The 17,553-nt window shown below is 37.3% G+C and overlaps 1 protein-coding gene across 5 annotated transcripts in view; it reads left to right on the forward strand.

Annotated features, from left to right (window-relative positions):
* The window catches only part of AGPS (alkylglycerone phosphate synthase), a 163,954-nt gene extending 155,978 nt beyond the window's left edge, over window positions 1–7,976 (forward strand). For 4 of the 5 annotated variants that reach the window (XM_074967660.1, XM_074967664.1, XM_074967661.1 and 1 more), the window contains one exon: window positions 6,918–7,976. In XM_074967660.1, coding sequence (XP_074823761.1) covers window positions 6,918–7,039 — 122 coding nt within the window. In that variant the 3' untranslated portion in view covers window positions 7,040–7,976. The remainder of the gene's footprint in view (window positions 1–6,917) is intronic. The other variant, XM_074967659.1, reaches the window with a different exon arrangement.
* Window positions 7,977–17,553: the final 9,577 nt, after the last annotated feature.

A 17,553-nucleotide genomic window follows, 5' to 3' on the forward strand; every position in this document is an offset into this window, starting at 1 on the left:
TTTTTGTCTCTTGTGCTACACAGACTTACTGTTGAGAATTAGCCTAACAGTATCCATTTTATTTACTGACCTTCAGGCCTTGTCTTGACATTCTCAGCACTGCTTTTGAGTTCTTGTGTGGTGAAAGGGAGAATATTGATGCAATTTCTCTTAGTGTTTGTCCTGTAATTGTGATTAATAACAGTTGCTTTCCCTATCTGGAAACAGACAGGCTGGTTTGTCTGCCTACAATCATGTTGTGATAAATGGAGCTATTTTAACTCTGGTTTTGTGTATCAAAGAAAACAGATGTAGTCTGGGACTTGAGGCTATAGGAAATATAAAGCCTGCTTAACTCAATCTTCCATTACAACAAGCACTGGGAGGAAGTGGTCAGGTTATAAAACAAAGTTTATACTAAAAATCTTCATAGCTATAACTTGTGTATGGACCCAGATCACACAGTCAACCACTTGCAGTGAAAATTCAAATCTTGATAAACTCAAGTTATAAAAAGTAATGTTACAAATATTTTAATTTGAGTTTAAAACAAAGCCCAAGACAGTGTTTCCTTCCGCAACCAGTGTGAGCAAAACAAAACAAAATCATTTTTATTTTACTTAAAATATGCCTATCTCTAGAATAAGAAATATCTCCAAGTGGAGAGAAATTCTTAATGGACTAAGTGTGACACACCACACTGCTGAACACTATTAGAGACTGAAGTAGGAATTTGAGGTAGGGAGGCTGTTGCAAAGAGTGCCTCATTTTCTCTGTTGTAGAATATCATGCTTTGGACTCTGATTATCTTATTGTACTGTAAGACATTCCAGTAAAGGTACAGAAAAAGTCATATAAGTAACCTACAAATATTGGACTGTTCCTAGCAGATGTATGGTATACTTCACTCTGTCCTTTTTACTTTATCCAGTGGCCTACTTTTTATCTTAGTGTTCAGTGTCTTGTTTCTCTAGGATATATGTTTCATGGGAAAAATTACTCCCAGTAAGGCTAGATATTTAGGTCCCTATAGAAACAGCATCCAGCTGCTAGGAGGAGTATGTGACAGTTGGATAAAGCTCCTTTCTTCGTGGGTCCCATGTTGCTGTCCTTGCTTTCTGAATGAGTAGGAGATCCAACACCACGCAAGTGAAGAGGTGTGGCTACAGTAGGGCTATAGTGCGGTGGCATTGGGATCCCTAGATTAACTTAAAGCAGTCCAGTGGGATGGATTTATGCCTGGCACCCACTGCTCAACCACCTGGCCTCTCTACCATAGCCTTTTCTCTGCAGTCCCACTCAGTCCCCTTCCTCACCCCTCCAGTCACACATTTTGCATCCCCAATGAGACAAAGCTCTGCCCAGTGCATGTGGCTCATTCACTATACTCCAGCTGCCACATTTCACCAACACCTGCTCCTCCCCCAGTCACATATCTTCAGAGGTATTAAGGATGGGTCCTGATGGGCCAGGAGAGCTGTTGTCCCTCTGTCTGGTTCCACTGGGCAACAGGGCTTGTGCTGCCTATGTAATGCACCCGTCCTTCTGCTGAAAGCAGCACAAAGGAGAAGCTACAGCCGAGTGCTGGTAGCGCAAGGAGCACAATGTTAGGTGCCTGGTTACAACAAAATGGCAGATTTCACAGTCGAAATACGGCATTTTTTGGCAGTTTGGCAAAATTCTATACATGCAGAAATGCAGAATACGTGGGGTACTGTATACAATACAGGGATCATTTCACACAGCTTTGAAAATCAGTCTCTTCTGGGTTTGGATGCAGCAGCTATTCTACATCACGAGTGTCACACTAGTGTTTTCAGGACAGGAACAGACCCATCTATTCATCCAGTTGATGCAACAGGGGAGTTTATTCTTAAGTAGGTAGAGTGAAATTGCTGAAGATCAAATGTCATGATGGCCACAGGAACAAGGATCCCTACTCCTGCTAAATGTCAGGCCACCTCTGAAAGCCACCAGTGGTCAGGCCTCTGTTCTGTATCTCAGTTGAAATATTGTCTTATAACAGCATGCTGCCTTTTGCCATGCTATAGAGTTAATACAGTGCTGCATCACCAGCCCCAATTCATGCAGTACCCTGGGTTTTAACTTGGAGGTCTCCATTTTGAGTAGTGGCCAGGCTCAAGCCTGCTTAGCTTGTAAGATTCAGCAATGCCAAAGATAATGGAAACTGTGGAGATTTGGCAGAAGTGTCTAAGTCTTAGGGTGGCCCTTCATTCTCTCATGTGCGGCCACCCAGACGCACTCCTTAGAGGGAACTATCTGCGAACCACCTGAATGGAGCTTGGTCCACAGTCCACAGTTTGAGAATCTCTGGTCTAAGAAACTTACTGTTCAGGACTCACACTTCTTTAAAAACTACTCATTATTTTTTACTTTCATTGTTCTGCAACACCAGCTTTATCATTTACATTGTATTAAAAATGCTAAATTGTGAGCATTTCCCATTATCTTTGCAGTCAGAAATTTGTCATTCTATCTGCTGCGTAACACCTGGCATCTTACATCATCAAAAATGGCTATTAACAAAAGTTCTTCCGAATACATTTAATAACAGTATTGTAGGTATTAGTAAGTCAGTCAAAGGTCCTGGATAAACAGGTCTTTGTGACCTGAAGTTTGCCTAACCTTAGCTTTGGTGGATCACCAGAGAGCAGGTTCCCTAGGCATAGACACTCCATTGAGAGTGTCCTGCCCATCTGTCCTGGAGTGCTTCACCCCAAGCACAAAGTAAAATGAGCCATAAAATCACAACTATCATGATAAAACATGAGATAATGTCACACAAAAGTGGGTTCCAAACTATTTAGGATACCCATAGAACAGGGGTAGGCAACCTATGGGACGCGTGCCAAAGGCGGCATGCAAGCTGATTTTCAGTGACACTCACACTGCCTGGGTCCTGGCCACCAGTCCAGAGGACTCTGCATTTTAATTTAATTTTAAATGAAGCTGCTTAAACATTTTAAAAATCTTATTTACTTTACATACAACAATAGTTTAGTTATATATTATAGACTTATAAAAAGAGACCTTCAAAAAACATTAAAATGTATTACTGGCATGCGAAACCTTAAATTAGAGTGAATAAATGAAGACTCGGCACACCACTCTGAAAGGTTGCTGACCCCTGCCATAGACCATAACCAACACTTTCAGCTACTCTCTTGACCAAAAGAGTTGTCAGTGCATACCATGTATGCATTATGTGGTAACCGCTTGCCTCATTGGAGATTGGACTACTGCATTAGCTGAAGCTTCTAGGTATTTTTGAGGCAGAGTTCCAAATAGAGCACATTGTGGTGATCTAGCCTTCAGGTTTCAAGAACCTGGATTACTATGTCAAGATGCATGAACAATCACAGCTGAAAAAGTACTGTTGCTTGAGGCATTCTAGCAATGGATCTGATGTGATGAGAATGTGAATCATATTGGCAAAAGTTGGACATGCACTTCCAATTGATGTATGCACATCTCCCTTCCCATATTTAAAAAAAAAATCCAATTCATGAAAAAATTTACATCATTTTCTTCATGCATCACTGAACAGGAAAAGACACACCTTGCCCCCTCCCAGTCACTAGTTCATTTATTAAGAAATCCTTCTGTTTTCATCCTATTTCAGTTGAAATCAGTGAAATATCCAAATGTATCAGTACACTGTCCATTTAGGAAGAGAATAAGTGCATATTTGCTTGGAAGTTCATTGTACTTTGGTTATTTATAACCTAGTTAAAGGGTTAGAATCCTAGGATACACTTTTAAAATTTTATACACATAGTTTATAGATCTTAACCATATTTATGAAGAAAATGCAGTATAAAGATTGCACATAGATGTATAGACCTAAATGAGCTGCACGGCAGCTTTCATCTCTTCTATAATATATAGGGATCTTAAAAATAACATTTGTTTTCTCACTGAATTTGTCCTGTTCCATTTTGCAAACAGTGGATCTCTTTTTCCTGTTTCTAATGGTGCTTGAAATTACATGACTGGTTTTGATTACTTATTTATGCACCAGTATAATCAATTGTTAGCACATTTGTTGGGATTGGGCATTTGCCATTTGTTTTAAAATCTTAAAGTCAGTCCCATATTTTTCACCTTGGATAATTAGTCTCAAATGTCTTGTGAAGGATATTATGATGTTGCATTGTGGTGAGGCAACATGATCCCACGAATAGAGTTTATTCTGATAGGACTAATAGGGAAAAGAGTAGCAGCCCCAAAGTACGACTATTGTGGTGAGATATAAAAGCATAGATAAACAGCTGCTGTGTAGTTAAAGATGCGCATGTCAGTTCAATTTTAGTGGCTTTTAAATATAACTTTTAAAATACAGAAACCTGATATCCGGAGATTTTCCTCTATTCAGAAGTAAGCTATTGTAATTCTTAATCATTTAGGCTCAAAATTAGATCTGTTTTTTGTTTTGGAAGGTAGTCTTTTTTTCAGATGGATGTTGTCTTGTAGTTAGTTTTTTCACAACTCTGTGTGTCTCTCTAAGCTCCTCCAGTAATTTTAAGAAGCTTAATTACTTTTTTCAGTAAAACATCTCAAGGAATCTTGTTCCTTTTTCCTGCCCTTGAAACAATGAATATATATCTACACAGACTCTAAAAACTTCTGAGATCCAGGCCCTTCAATATTTAATATATATGAAGATGGTTAATTTCTTTAATATGTAATGGGGTATCCTGTGTAGATAAAACAAATGGAATATTCACAAGGTGGAAGCAAACTTAGTGAGATACTAAAATTAGCACTGCCTTTCTGTATGAATGACACCAGAATCTTCTACACAAGTCCTATTATTTTGTGTACCGTTTTTCTTGAATTATATGCCCTTGTAGTTACATGTAAGATGGTAAATAGAACAATTTAAATTTGCTAAGGAAAACAATTGCTTTAACTTTGTTTTTAACCTCTAGATAAAAAAATTAATTGCAATAGCTGACAAGACTATGTAAAACTCATTAGCCCTGGACAGCAGGAGCTCACAGCCCAGTGCTACCAAGGGGTTAAAATTCTTTTATCAAATATGTTCATGGAGGACCACTGATATATCTTCTGTACAGCTTTTTTACTTTCCAGTTCACTAATCAAATGTATGTTAGATTTATTATTGTAAAAGTATAAACCATAGAAAATTTGACAAGATAGATGTGTAAATTATCACTCTGACAGAACTAATGATGCACTCCAAGCACCTTCTGTTTTCCAGCACTTGGTGAGTGACTTCATTAAATATGCAATGGCTGTTTGGTGTCTGCTCAGACGGTAGTTCAGTTCCTCATGGAATTGCATTATTACTAGAGGTGTAAAAAGAGGCAGGCATGCTAGCTGTTGGGCATCCTGCTGTGGTTCTAATGTGCTCCATCTTGTTGGAGCAGTTGTTTGCAGTCTTTTCAGGACAATTACATTCGTAACCACAGGACACATTCACTGAAACTATATTACAGATAACGGTTGAAAATGGCAATGAGCGTTCTTCAACTCCTTGTCTCTAACTGCCAGAGTGTAGATTGCTTGAAGTGATGGTCAAGCCATATCCACCGTCTTTATAGTTTTTTATTAATTTAACTAGGCAAAAATATCACTTTGCTTAGGAGACAATAGAATTGTAATGACAAGATATTATAGAGGGGGATTTCTTATGGGAAGACTATGAAATAAGACTGGCAGTTACTCTTATTGCATATGAATTTTAATATGTCTACTACACACTTAATACACATGTACAAATAGTCATTTTTACTACATTTCAGGATTGTTTTTTCAGCATTTTTTGCAATATTTTACACTGCTTTCTTTCAGTCAGCACTGTAGCTAGTTTATATTCCTTAAGGTATAAACGAAAATATTCTGTTCTCCAGTGATGTCCCCGTCATTCATTTTTCTGATGACAGTTTGATGGCTACCCTGAGAATGGGACACAAAAGATGGTTGGAATTTAGCTTCAGATACTCTTAAAGATTTCCGAGAGGCAGATACTGTAGTATATCACCTCCTCCTGACAAATGGATTGTATCTTAGGCCGGCAAGCTAAATGCTATCCTGTAATGAAAGAATGTCCCCTATTTTGAATGACCTATTAAATCAGGGTTGATTACTTGGTTAATTAATAAATAACATTCCCATAAAGTGTCCATTTAAGTTAACCATTAAAATAACTTGTTTGTTTATGTGACAGAAGTTGAGATAAATTGCTGTTTTATCCAACAAATGTAAATTTCTGTCATATATAATTTAGAAAAAACTCTATGTAAAAAAACCTCTGAAAATTAGGCTTCCACATTGTGAATTTATATTCACAACTACCGAGAATGTATTTTATGTAGAGATTTGTCTAAACTGAAACACGCCACTTTTAGGTGAGTGAATATTACATTTTATACTTTACGAGTTTTAATTTCTCCGTTAGAGATTTCCATGGGTTTTTAGGCTGATCCTATTTTAAACCTGAAGGTCACTTTTAACATATTTACTTAGTGGTTAAAACTTACTGTTTCCTGCACAGGCTAAGCAGAACAATTCTTGATACGTTTTATTTTTATTTATTTCCTCCTAACATTTTTAAATTTCTTAATAAGATGAGGGTCTGGGGCTCTTTTAAAAATGTATGCAATTACCATTTCACTATTTGTAATCTGACACATGATTTCAACCTAAACTTCATCTAAATTTCATAGTTTGCAAAGAAAGTAGACAGTGTAGAACACAAGCTTCCTCTGGGAGTACACTGAGCTTAATGAGCTTGATAGTCTGGTAGGCTCAATAAATCAAATAAAGCAAAACATTTCTCATTTTTGAATAAAAGCATTTATCACACAGTGTTTATTCATTCATGGTCGTAAGATTGATTGGCTCCTAGTATCATGCCACATATTGAAGCATTTTTGTTTTTGTTTTTCCAGTGGGCAAGTTGCGAAAGCAGTGGATGAAGGAGAGTATCTCTGACGTTGGCTTGGGGATGCTTAAGTCTGTCAAAGAATATGTGGACCCCAATAACATCTTTGGAAACAGGAACCTTTTATAAAACCCTTACTATCTGAAAATTTCAAAATTACGATTTTTAGCCTCATTGTACTGTTATCCCAGTAATCAAATATAACATGGACTGAACTTCAAAAGCTAATATCTTTCTTGTATTGATTTTCCTCCAATAAAATGTAAACATTCACTATTAACATTCACAGATTTACTGACTCTACTCCTAAACCTCTCTTAAAACACAACCTGGCAGAGGCAGATCAAGGTATATACCAGCTTGCAAATGCAGATATAGCATTCCAAGTTTGGTTAGGCAGTACTGCCAATGATTGTTGTTTCCATGCTGGATGAAGCCAGCTGTTCTTTATTAAAGCATCCCCTGCAAGAAGAACAAAGACTGACGTTGGTGTTGTCTACATAAACAGCTGCTCACTCAGCCTCTTGCTAGAGGAAAGTTGCTGGGAAGCACATGAGAGGTGGATTACACTAAGGGAATACTTCTGTGTGCTGAAGGGTTAAGCAAGTAGCAGTATAAATGTAGGCTTTCTGTTTAAAAGATGCAACATAGTTCTGTAGGAAGTTTGGCTTGTCAGTCTCCCTTTCAGCATTGAAAAATTTAAAATCTTTGAGAAGAATACTTAACTAAAGCGTAGCCTGAGTTGTATTTGCATTGCTGGGATAATCTTCTTTAATATGCTAGTCAGTCAGTCATAAGTTTTGTACAGAACAGCAGACATTTCTCATTGTATATTAACAGGTTTGTTACATAAAATTATTGCCTTCATGAACACTGCATTCCTAATGTGTCTAGTTTCACTTTATTTTTGTGTAGATGCAAAATAATCCTTTTTTCCCCAATAGCAAATGTTTTGGCTATTTTAAAATAAAACTTTGTCCAGCACTGTATCTTGAAACAGGTCTCAACAGTTTCAAGGTTGAAACAGTTTTATTAATCTAAAATGGAGAATATACTGTCTGAAAATGAAGTTTCCAATTTTAATTTCTTTATTGGCCTTTCTGAATTACTGGTTTACGTAACTAGGAGCTGCAAATGTAGTCCTCCATATAATCAAAAATATGGAATTTATTTTCTTAATCTGTAAAACAATATCAGTCCTGAAACAATTTTACATTAAAACCAGGATCTTAAAACAAGTGAAATTAAAATTTAAAACTGTTTGTCAATATTCATGATTCATATTTTGACATGGATTCTTTTCTTAAAGCAAATAATCCGACTTTTGACATTTAAAGTATTTAATCATATAGGGTAGTAACTCAAAATGTAAACTATCTTTATGAGGACATACTGTCTAATTAGCTAACTGCTATACAACTCTATGTGGGCAGTTTGGACACCTTTATAGAAGTAACCTTCACATGAAAAACCTAAATTTAAAATCAAGGCATTTGTGTTTTTAAACTATTTTAAAATAATTAGCTGTCAATTTTAGTAATAAAACATTAAAGATTATAATTTTATAATCTATAAATTAACAGATTATAACACCATAGTCTGACAACATAATTTAGTACTCATTTTATTTTAAATTGACCATACTCTATCGTCCTATTGCTTGAAAACTACTGCATATCTAACCAAAACTTGGAAGCTATTTTATAACTAATTTAGAATATCTGAGGAATTGTCACAGATTGAAGTGTCACTAGCGGAGGTTTTGGAATTAAGAAACTTAACAGTAACAAGTAACTGGGACCAGATGGCATTCACCCAAGAATTCTGAAAGAACTCAAATGTGAAATTGCGGAACTGTTAAATATGCTTTGTAACCTCTCCTTTAAATCAGCTACTGTACCCAGTGACTGGAAGATATCTAATGTAGCGCCATTGTTTAAGAAGGGCTCTAGAGGTGATTCTGGCAATTACAGACCGGTAAGTCTAATGTCAGTACCGGGCAAACTAGTTGAAATAATAGTAAAGAATAAAATTGTCAGACACACAGAACGTAAATTGTTGTGCAAAAGTCAACATGGTTTCTGTAAAGGGAGATCATGTCTTACTAATCTAATAGAGTTCATTGCGGGGGTCAACAAACATGTGGATAAGGGGGATCCAGTGGACATAGTGTACTTAGATTTCCGGAAAGCCTTTTGACAAGGTTCCTCACCAAAGGCTCTTATGTAAATTAAGCTCTCATGGGATAAGAGGGAAGATCCTTTCATGGATTGAGACCTAGTTAAAAGACGGGGAACAAAGGGTCGGAATAAATGGTAAATTTTCAGAATGGAAAGGGGTAACTAGTGGTGTTCCCCAAGGGTCAGTCCTAGGACCAATCCTATTCAACCTATTCGTAAATGATCTGGAGAAAGGGGTAAACAGTGAGGTGGCAAAGTTTGCAGATACTAAACTGCTCAAGATAGTTAAGACCAAAGCAGACTGTGAAGAACTTCAAAAAGATCTCACAAAACTAAGTGACTGGGCAACAAAATGGCAAATGAAATTTAAGGTGGATAAATATAAAGTAATGCACATTGGGAAAAAATAACCCCAACTATACGTACAATATGGTGGGGGCTAATTTAGCTACAACTAATCAGGAGAAAGATCATGGAGTCATCATGGATACTTCTTTGAAGACGTCCATGCAGTGTGCAGCGGCAGTCAAAAAGGAAAACGGGATGTTAGGAATCCTTAAAAAAGGGATAGAGAATAAGACGGAGAATATCTTGTTGCCCTTATATAAATCCATGGTACGCCCACATCTTGAATACTGCTTATAGATGTCATCTCCAAAAAGATATACTGGCATTAGAAAAGGTTCAGAAAAGGGCAACTAAAATGATTAGGGGTTTGGAACGGTTCCCAAACGAGGAGAGATTAGAGGTTAGGACTTTTCAGCTTGGAAAAGAGGAGACTAAAGGGGGATATGATAGAGGTATATAAAATCATGAGTGGTGTGGAGAAAGTGAATAAGGAAAAGTTATTTACTTGTTCCCATAATATAAGAAATAGGGGCCACCAAATGAAATTAATGGGTAGCAGGTTTAAAACAAAGAAAAGGAAGTTCTTCACTCAGCGCACAGTCAGCCTGTGGAACTCCTTGCCTGAGGAGGTTGTGAAGGCTAGGACAACAATAGGGTTTAAAAGAGAACTTGATTAATTCATGGAGGTTAAGTCCATTAATGGCTATTAGCCAGGATGGTAAGGAATGGTGTCCCTAGCCTCTGTTTGTCAGAGGCTCGAGATGGATGGCAGGAGAGAGATCACTTGATCCTTACCTGTTAGGTTCACTCCCTCTGGGGCACCTGGCATTGGCCACTGTCGGCAGACAGGACACTGGGCTGGATGGACCTTTGGTCTGACCCATTGTGGCCATTCTTATGTTCTTAATAGCTGATTAAAAATCACCTAAAAGACCATGACTACCCAAATAGCACTTTCAAATATATGAATTCAAAAGATAACAAATTAAAACAATTCATTATAGTCTGAGTCATAAAATAGGAAGTTACTGTGGTATTTTTAATGCAGCTAGAATTTTTTTAATCTGTTTCATGACATTTTAGTTTAAAAAGTGAATCCAGCCTTCCTGTATTTTACTTTTAAAGTTTTGGCCCATGGAGTTCATGTTTCAGCAGCACCGAAAAATTTGCAATCGTAGTTAGTTTTAGGAAGCTCTGACTTCCAGCACTATATGGGTAAGTGTTCCTTATTCAACATGTACAGCATGTACTTTTCAACAAGGTGAATCTGTAATCTTTCTTTTTTATGCTGAGGATTTCTCAATTTTGCATACTGTGCAAATGGTGGTTACATGTCTGCTGCTGGAATCCTGCTGACTACTAGTATCACTCTGCTAGAAGTCAGTAAATATGTGCCTCAATATACACAGCATGTCTAACTATGAAGAATCAGATTTATGAATGAATGGATACATGAAAACCATTTTCTTTTTGGAATATGACAACACAAGTAGAATTACAGTAAGAAGGATTTGGTTTCCTTATGGCAGTTTTACTCAGTATGAACAAGTTGTGCTGTCTCCAAAGTCTTGTTGGCTCATTTGATTTAAAGTACTATCTGGCACTACAAATGCTATGGTTTCCCCTCCCAGTGTTACCTTCCTAACCATGTTTCCCCATCCTTTATATGTTAATGGAAGTTGTACAGGTAAATCTCTTCTCATGCAGTCGTCTATGCACCCATAAATCTGTGATTATAACCGGATGTGAAGTTGATATCACAAAGTAAAATTTACATCAGTTAGTCTTGTCTTGTGTAATAAAGTGAAGTAACTTGGAGCTCCTACATGCAGTAATAGCAGTGGACAGGCCTGAGAAAATGGTAAATTGCAAATTAATATAAACAAATTCTAATTAGTACACTTCTTACAGCCATTTTGCTTAGTTTCTTCTTCTTTTTCTTTTTTTAAACAGTGTCTTATGGATTGTTCAAAGCCTAATTTAAAACCCTGCATCTGTAAAATATACATAACTCTAGTAGCTCAAAAAGTGAGAGATTCAGCGTTTCAGTACTTTTTGAAAATCAACATACCAGATAAAAAGTGTTGGTTATATTCTTGTAACACATCTACTGGAGACAAAAGTACAAAGAGGAGGCACAACCAATTGTAAAAAAAGACTATTTTTAATGTTAAATTAAGTCTTCCAACATTTTTCCTCCCCTATTCTCTCTTCTTTCACACAGGCTTTATTTAGTGTAGCTGCAGTCTGTTCAAAGACGGAGCTTGGTCTATGCAGATCGTCTGTGTAGTCTTGGCAATGCGCATTACTTTTCGTTGTGTGAGGTACCTTGGCCATGTTTCCCGTACAAAACAAGCAGTTTTAGCTAACTTTGTCACCACTTGTATTTAAAAGAAACTGCTAGTTTTCTGTGGTTTTCAGTAAAATTCAAAGCTGTAGAATGAGGGTGTTGACTGTTATATCTCTTTACAACTAGGATATACCATTCAGTAACTCTTACAGAAGTTTGGGTGTAATGTCATTACAGGGAACTTCTTTTAAAAAGTAACATGTACAGGTTTGCGGCTTGGAAGGCCAGAAGGAACATCAGGTCTCTTCATGGCTTTGTCAGTACTGTGCACGTTGCTTATTTTGATAGGATACATATAAAGATGTCCCCTTTTCCTTACAGCTGTGAACAGAGACCAAGTTAAATAGTTCTTCCATAATAATGCTAATTAACTGAAACCAACCTAACCAAAAGAGCAAGGATGCATAAATACTGAAATCCAGAAAACGTAAACTGTTTCTCAGTCTTTGAAATTAGTATCTTTCAAGGTTCAACTTTCTGCTAATTAAGCCAGTGTGTGTCATTTAGTGTGAAATTAACTGTAAAACTCCAGTTGTAATGTTAAGAGATTATAGAACTTATATTATTAATAAAAAGAAAATGGGCCTAAACTATCCTGCTTTTTCTTTCTCATGAGGCTGTTCAAATTAACACTTTTTTAAACTTTTGTCCTTTTTCTAGAGACACAAATTTGCTGAGATGCTTTAGACATTTATCGAGAATGAACTCCGTCTGATGCAAATTTCTGAGGCTGAATCAGAAAAATAAGAAAATATAGTAATGAAGGCTTTGCACTTGTACCTTGCATTTCAAATAAGGTAGGATTCCAGGAACCAGAAGAGCACTTCTGTAATCACTGTTTTGTGAAGATAGGCAAAGCAACAGCCAGCTCCTGTGAACAGCTTAAGCTCTTCAAGAAACTATCTGGTGTTTTCATCACCTCTTGTAGATGATGGAGAACCATTTTCACTGACTGTAGTATTAGTCCCTTGAAAGTCATTGCTGGAAAATAAGGTACAAGGATTCTTCTGTTTCTCTAGTCTTTTCTCTCCTAGCTGTCCCTTGTCACTCCAAAACGCCAACTGTATTCCCTTTGTTTACAGGTCCTGAGTACTGTTCAGTCCCTTGCTACTTTGTGCGGATGAGATACATTCTCAAAACTGTTTGTGCCCCTATATTTGAAGGCATGCACATGCAGTTATGAACCATATGTGCACCTGAGAAAATTCATTTTCTAAAGGATCTTTGCATCACTCATGTAAAGTTTTGGTGTGTGCCCTTTAATAGGTTAAAATATGATTTACACATCATACAAAAAATTCTTTGCTGGGAAGATGCTTAGGAAAGATCTATTTTTAATGTAATTCTATGAGTGCATGTTAAAAATTACTTTAAAACTACAAAATTTTAGTGGGAAAGGTGGAAAAGGCTTTTAAATTACATGGTTTAATTTGTTTAAACTGTTATGTAAACACTGTACACTTTTAATTAGTAACTTTAGTTGCATCCAGGATTGCTCCTGGGGAGGGGAAACTGAATCTGCAAATTAAGCATACCATTCTTCTAAGTTACTTGGAAAAATTAATGTTTTCATTAAATTGAAATCTAAATACATACCACATTAAGCAAATACTAGAAGACACTTCATAGCTCTCCTAAGACCTGATCCAACTCCCATCAAAGCCAACATCATTCATTTTACTTTAAATGAAAGTATACATTCTATAGTAGTTGAATCCATCTTAGCAGCTGCATAAACACATTAAATAGGCTAGCCCATGGGCAGAGGGCCTGATAAATGCCTTACAGGTTCCCAGTTGATAGAATATGACCCATGTTTTACTTCCCATGTTGGCTCCCATCAAATTCTATGTGGACTTGAAATTGTTACTTGATTTTAAGAGAATTAATGGTTACAGTCTTTTATATCTAACCCATCTTTTCTAATAGGGTCCCACTATTTAAAATTTTAAATAATAATTACATGTATTAATGTGTAATATCCTAGACCTTCTGTTGAGCTCAGAATTGGCAAATCATTGGTTTGTTCAAGTTACACCTTAACACCATAGGGACCTTTGAGATGGGCCTTTAAGAGATATGTTCCATAACTGTAGACTTCGTTCTATTTTGGAGTACCCCGTCTACTACTTCAACACTAAGGGTATGTGGATATGCCACTGCTTTTTAATAACTTTTTTTCATAATGCCATAAAGCATCCCATGGCATACCTTTTAAGAATACTATATAAAAGTATTTGTTAATTCAAGTAACGAGACTTATATCTACAAAAATCAGACCAACTCAAACAAGCTGTCTCCTGAGACTGTGATTGTAAAGTATTATCTGACTCTTCCAGCACTTCAGATGAAACCACAGATTAACAAATGACTGCCCTTGTTTTAACACTTAAATGTGTATTTGAAGCTTACATCTTCAGTGATCAAGGATGTTAAACAATTTTTTTAAAGCTTTGCAGTTCAGTTTTACACTGCTTACCACAATGAGGCTGGGCCCTACGTGCTACTGCAATACCAATGATAAAATGAAGAGACCTGAAGAGCCTGGACTTCTCTGCCATACATCTGACACTAGAGTTTTGTTGGGAGAAGGGTTATGCAGCATTAGCTGCATGGACGATTTATACATAATAATTAATGCCAATCAACATGTGTTCATGGAAAATAAATCCTGCCATAGTGTATTTTTTGATGCGATTACAAGTTTGGTTGATAAAGGTAAGTGTTAATGTAATAGATTCCTGTAAGGCATTTTACGTGACACTGCATGACATTTTTATTAGAAACTAGAATGATACAAAATCAAGATGGAACACAGTAGATGGATTAAAAACTGGCTAACTGGTAGGTCTTAAAGTAATTGTAAGGGGAATCATTGACTGTGTGTCTTTCTAGTGGAGTCCTACTATTTAAAATTTGAATAAATAATACAAAAGAAAATTTATATTGAAAGCTTGCTGATAAAACACAGATTGGAGGAGTGGTAAATAATGACAGGTAACTGATACAGATTGATCTTGATTACTAATAACTTAGCCTCAAGCAAACTGTGTTTTAATACTGCTAATGTAAAGTGATCTAGGAACAAAGAATGTAGGACATACTTGCAGGATGGGAACCTCTGTACTGAGAAGCAGACACTCTGGAAAGGAATTGAGGGTCATGGTGGATAATCAGCTGACCATGAGCTGTGATGCTGTGGCCAAAAAGGCAAATGTGATCCTGAGATGTGTAAACAGGAGATTCATGAGTAGAAGTAGTGAGGTTATATTACCTCTCTATTTGGCACTTGTGTGACTGCTGCTGGAATACTATGTGCAGTTCTGGTGTCAAAAATCCAGTTTATCAACATCATTCTTGAAGAGGTATGGGAGAGGAGCCACAGGAATAAATCAAGGATTGGAAAACCTATCTTATAGTGATAGACTTAAGGAGCTTAATCTGGTTTTAGTTTAACAAAGAGAAGGTTAAGGAGTGACTTGATCAGAGCCAATAAGTACTTGCATGAGGAACAAAAATGTGATGAGGGCTCTTCAGTCTAGCAGACAACAAACAGTATTGCAAGAGCCAAGGGCTGGAAGATGAACTTGGACGAATTCAGACTAGAAATAAGGTGATTTTTTGGTTTTGTTTTTTTAACAGGGACAGTAATTAACTTTGGAACATCATAAAGGTTGTGGTGGATTCTCAGTCACTAACTTTTAAATCAAGACTGGATATTTTTCTAAAAGATATGCTGTAGTTCAACAGGAGTTAATTCAGCGAAGTCCTATCGTCTGTTATATAAGAGGTTAGTTTAGATGATCACAGTACTCCCTTCTGGCCTGATAATGTATGAAACTGTTGAATGATATGGGTAATGTCAGCTGTTTTTAAAACTACTGCTGAATGCTGGATAAAGGCAGTGGCAATAGAGAAATAGGAAATCTAAAACAATAGTAATGGTAATACTGATGTAATGGACTCGATTGACTATCCTAATAAATGCTGAAGAAAATGCAAAAGCTTAGTGTGTGTACATAGGACAATACCCTTGCTGTCCAGTAAGTCATCAATCTGAATAGATGCAACCCTAGGGACATAGGAATAACGAGAAGGGACGAATACAGTGATTGACCTTTATTCCTTTATCAAATGGTAGAAGCCATCACCATTTCCTGATGTAAAGTCTATTAGAGTTGCTGGCCAGGAAATCCACTGACTGCCTGCAGGCAAAGGTTTTAAAGGCTGTTCTGAAAGTCAAAATACACAGCAGCTGGGTAAATAAATATTAGGATCAGGGAATAAATGCCATTCATTTAAGAAAGCAAATCTGGCTAATGTTAGGAAATAGAGTTAACATTCGCTTCACTCCAGCCTTTCTTATTTAAAAGAAAAAACATTAAAATCATGGCTTTAGAATGCCACTTGCTGTCAGGCCTTGGGCAATAATACAGAATACGTCACTGTTACAGTGTGAGCTGTGCTTTATTTCCCTTTCTGTCTTTTGTAAGTCCATTCCTCAGGTGATAGGCCTGGATTTCATCTCTCTCAAAGGTTGAAATGCCTGGTTCCGTCACTCTAGAACTGAATCTCTTGGTGGCAGCTCCCCTGTTGCCCAGCTGTTAGGCATCTGTAAACCTTTTCCTCTAGGGGCCTATGACCAGTAGCCAATTAAAACTGCAAAAACAGTTTCTTCAAAACAAAGCAGTGTTCTTTCACTTGAAGGTACATAGCATTACTTATCCCTGAGTAAAGGGATAAAACAATAATGGCCTATATGCACATTTCCCCTTACCTAAACTTTCATCTTTCCTTGCAACTGTCACCCTGCTTGCTTCCTTCTCTGAGCTGGTATGACCATTTGCTTGCTGCAGCTTGTCTCAGACTACTTTCCAGCTGCTGCAGATAACCCACTCAACCCCTTCTTTTCCCTAGGCCAGGTCCCTTAAGGTTTAGTATCCCCTCTGATCCTAAGCTCAGACCTGGGAATAGTAAACCTTGCTAGCCTGAGTGGAATCAGGCAGAAGCACTCCCCAACTCATAGCTCCCCCTATTGTTCATTTAAGGAGCCTTATCTCTGATTATTTCATATCTTTGCTTCCTTTGATTAACTCTAAGCAGTCAGGCAGAGTAACATCAAACAGGCAAACCGAGGTGAATGTTTAGTTGTTGTTGTTTTTTTTTTTTAAATCAAACTACTTTATTCTCCACATACTGCTTATGGGGACAGTTTAGGTCCTGTCAACACTACTGCTTTTAAGCTTATGACCAACTCCCTGACTTGGTTGTAATGACAGTGGGGCTTCCCTTGCTTCAGGTGCTGTTCTGGAGTTTCATCAAGCCCTTGCACAAGAACATGGAAGAACAGAGACTTAATGCTTTGAGTGTTATGCAGAGGCCCAGCTAACATGTCCAGCTCTGTACTACTGCCCCAAGAATGTATGCCCAGCTAGCCTGATCGATAGAGAGAGATATATTTAAAAAAGCCAGGAGGTATCCTGAAAGTATGGGTAAGCCTAGCAGATGAGTGACAGTAACTTACTATGTTGAGTGGCATTAGAATCATAGAATATCAGGGTTGGAAGGGACCCCAGAAGGTCATCTAGTCCAACCCCCTGCTCGAAGCAGGACCAATTCCCAGTTAAATCATCCCAGCCAGGGCTTTGTCAAGCCTGACCTTAAAAACCTCTAAGGAAGGAGATTCTACCACCTCCCTAGGTAACGCATTCCAGTGTTTCACCACCCTCTTAGTGAAAAAGTTTTTCCTAATATCCAATCTAAAC

Source organism: Natator depressus, chromosome 11 (assembly GCF_965152275.1).
Source record: "Natator depressus isolate rNatDep1 chromosome 11, rNatDep2.hap1, whole genome shotgun sequence".
Taxonomy (NCBI): domain Eukaryota; kingdom Metazoa; phylum Chordata; order Testudines; family Cheloniidae; genus Natator; species Natator depressus.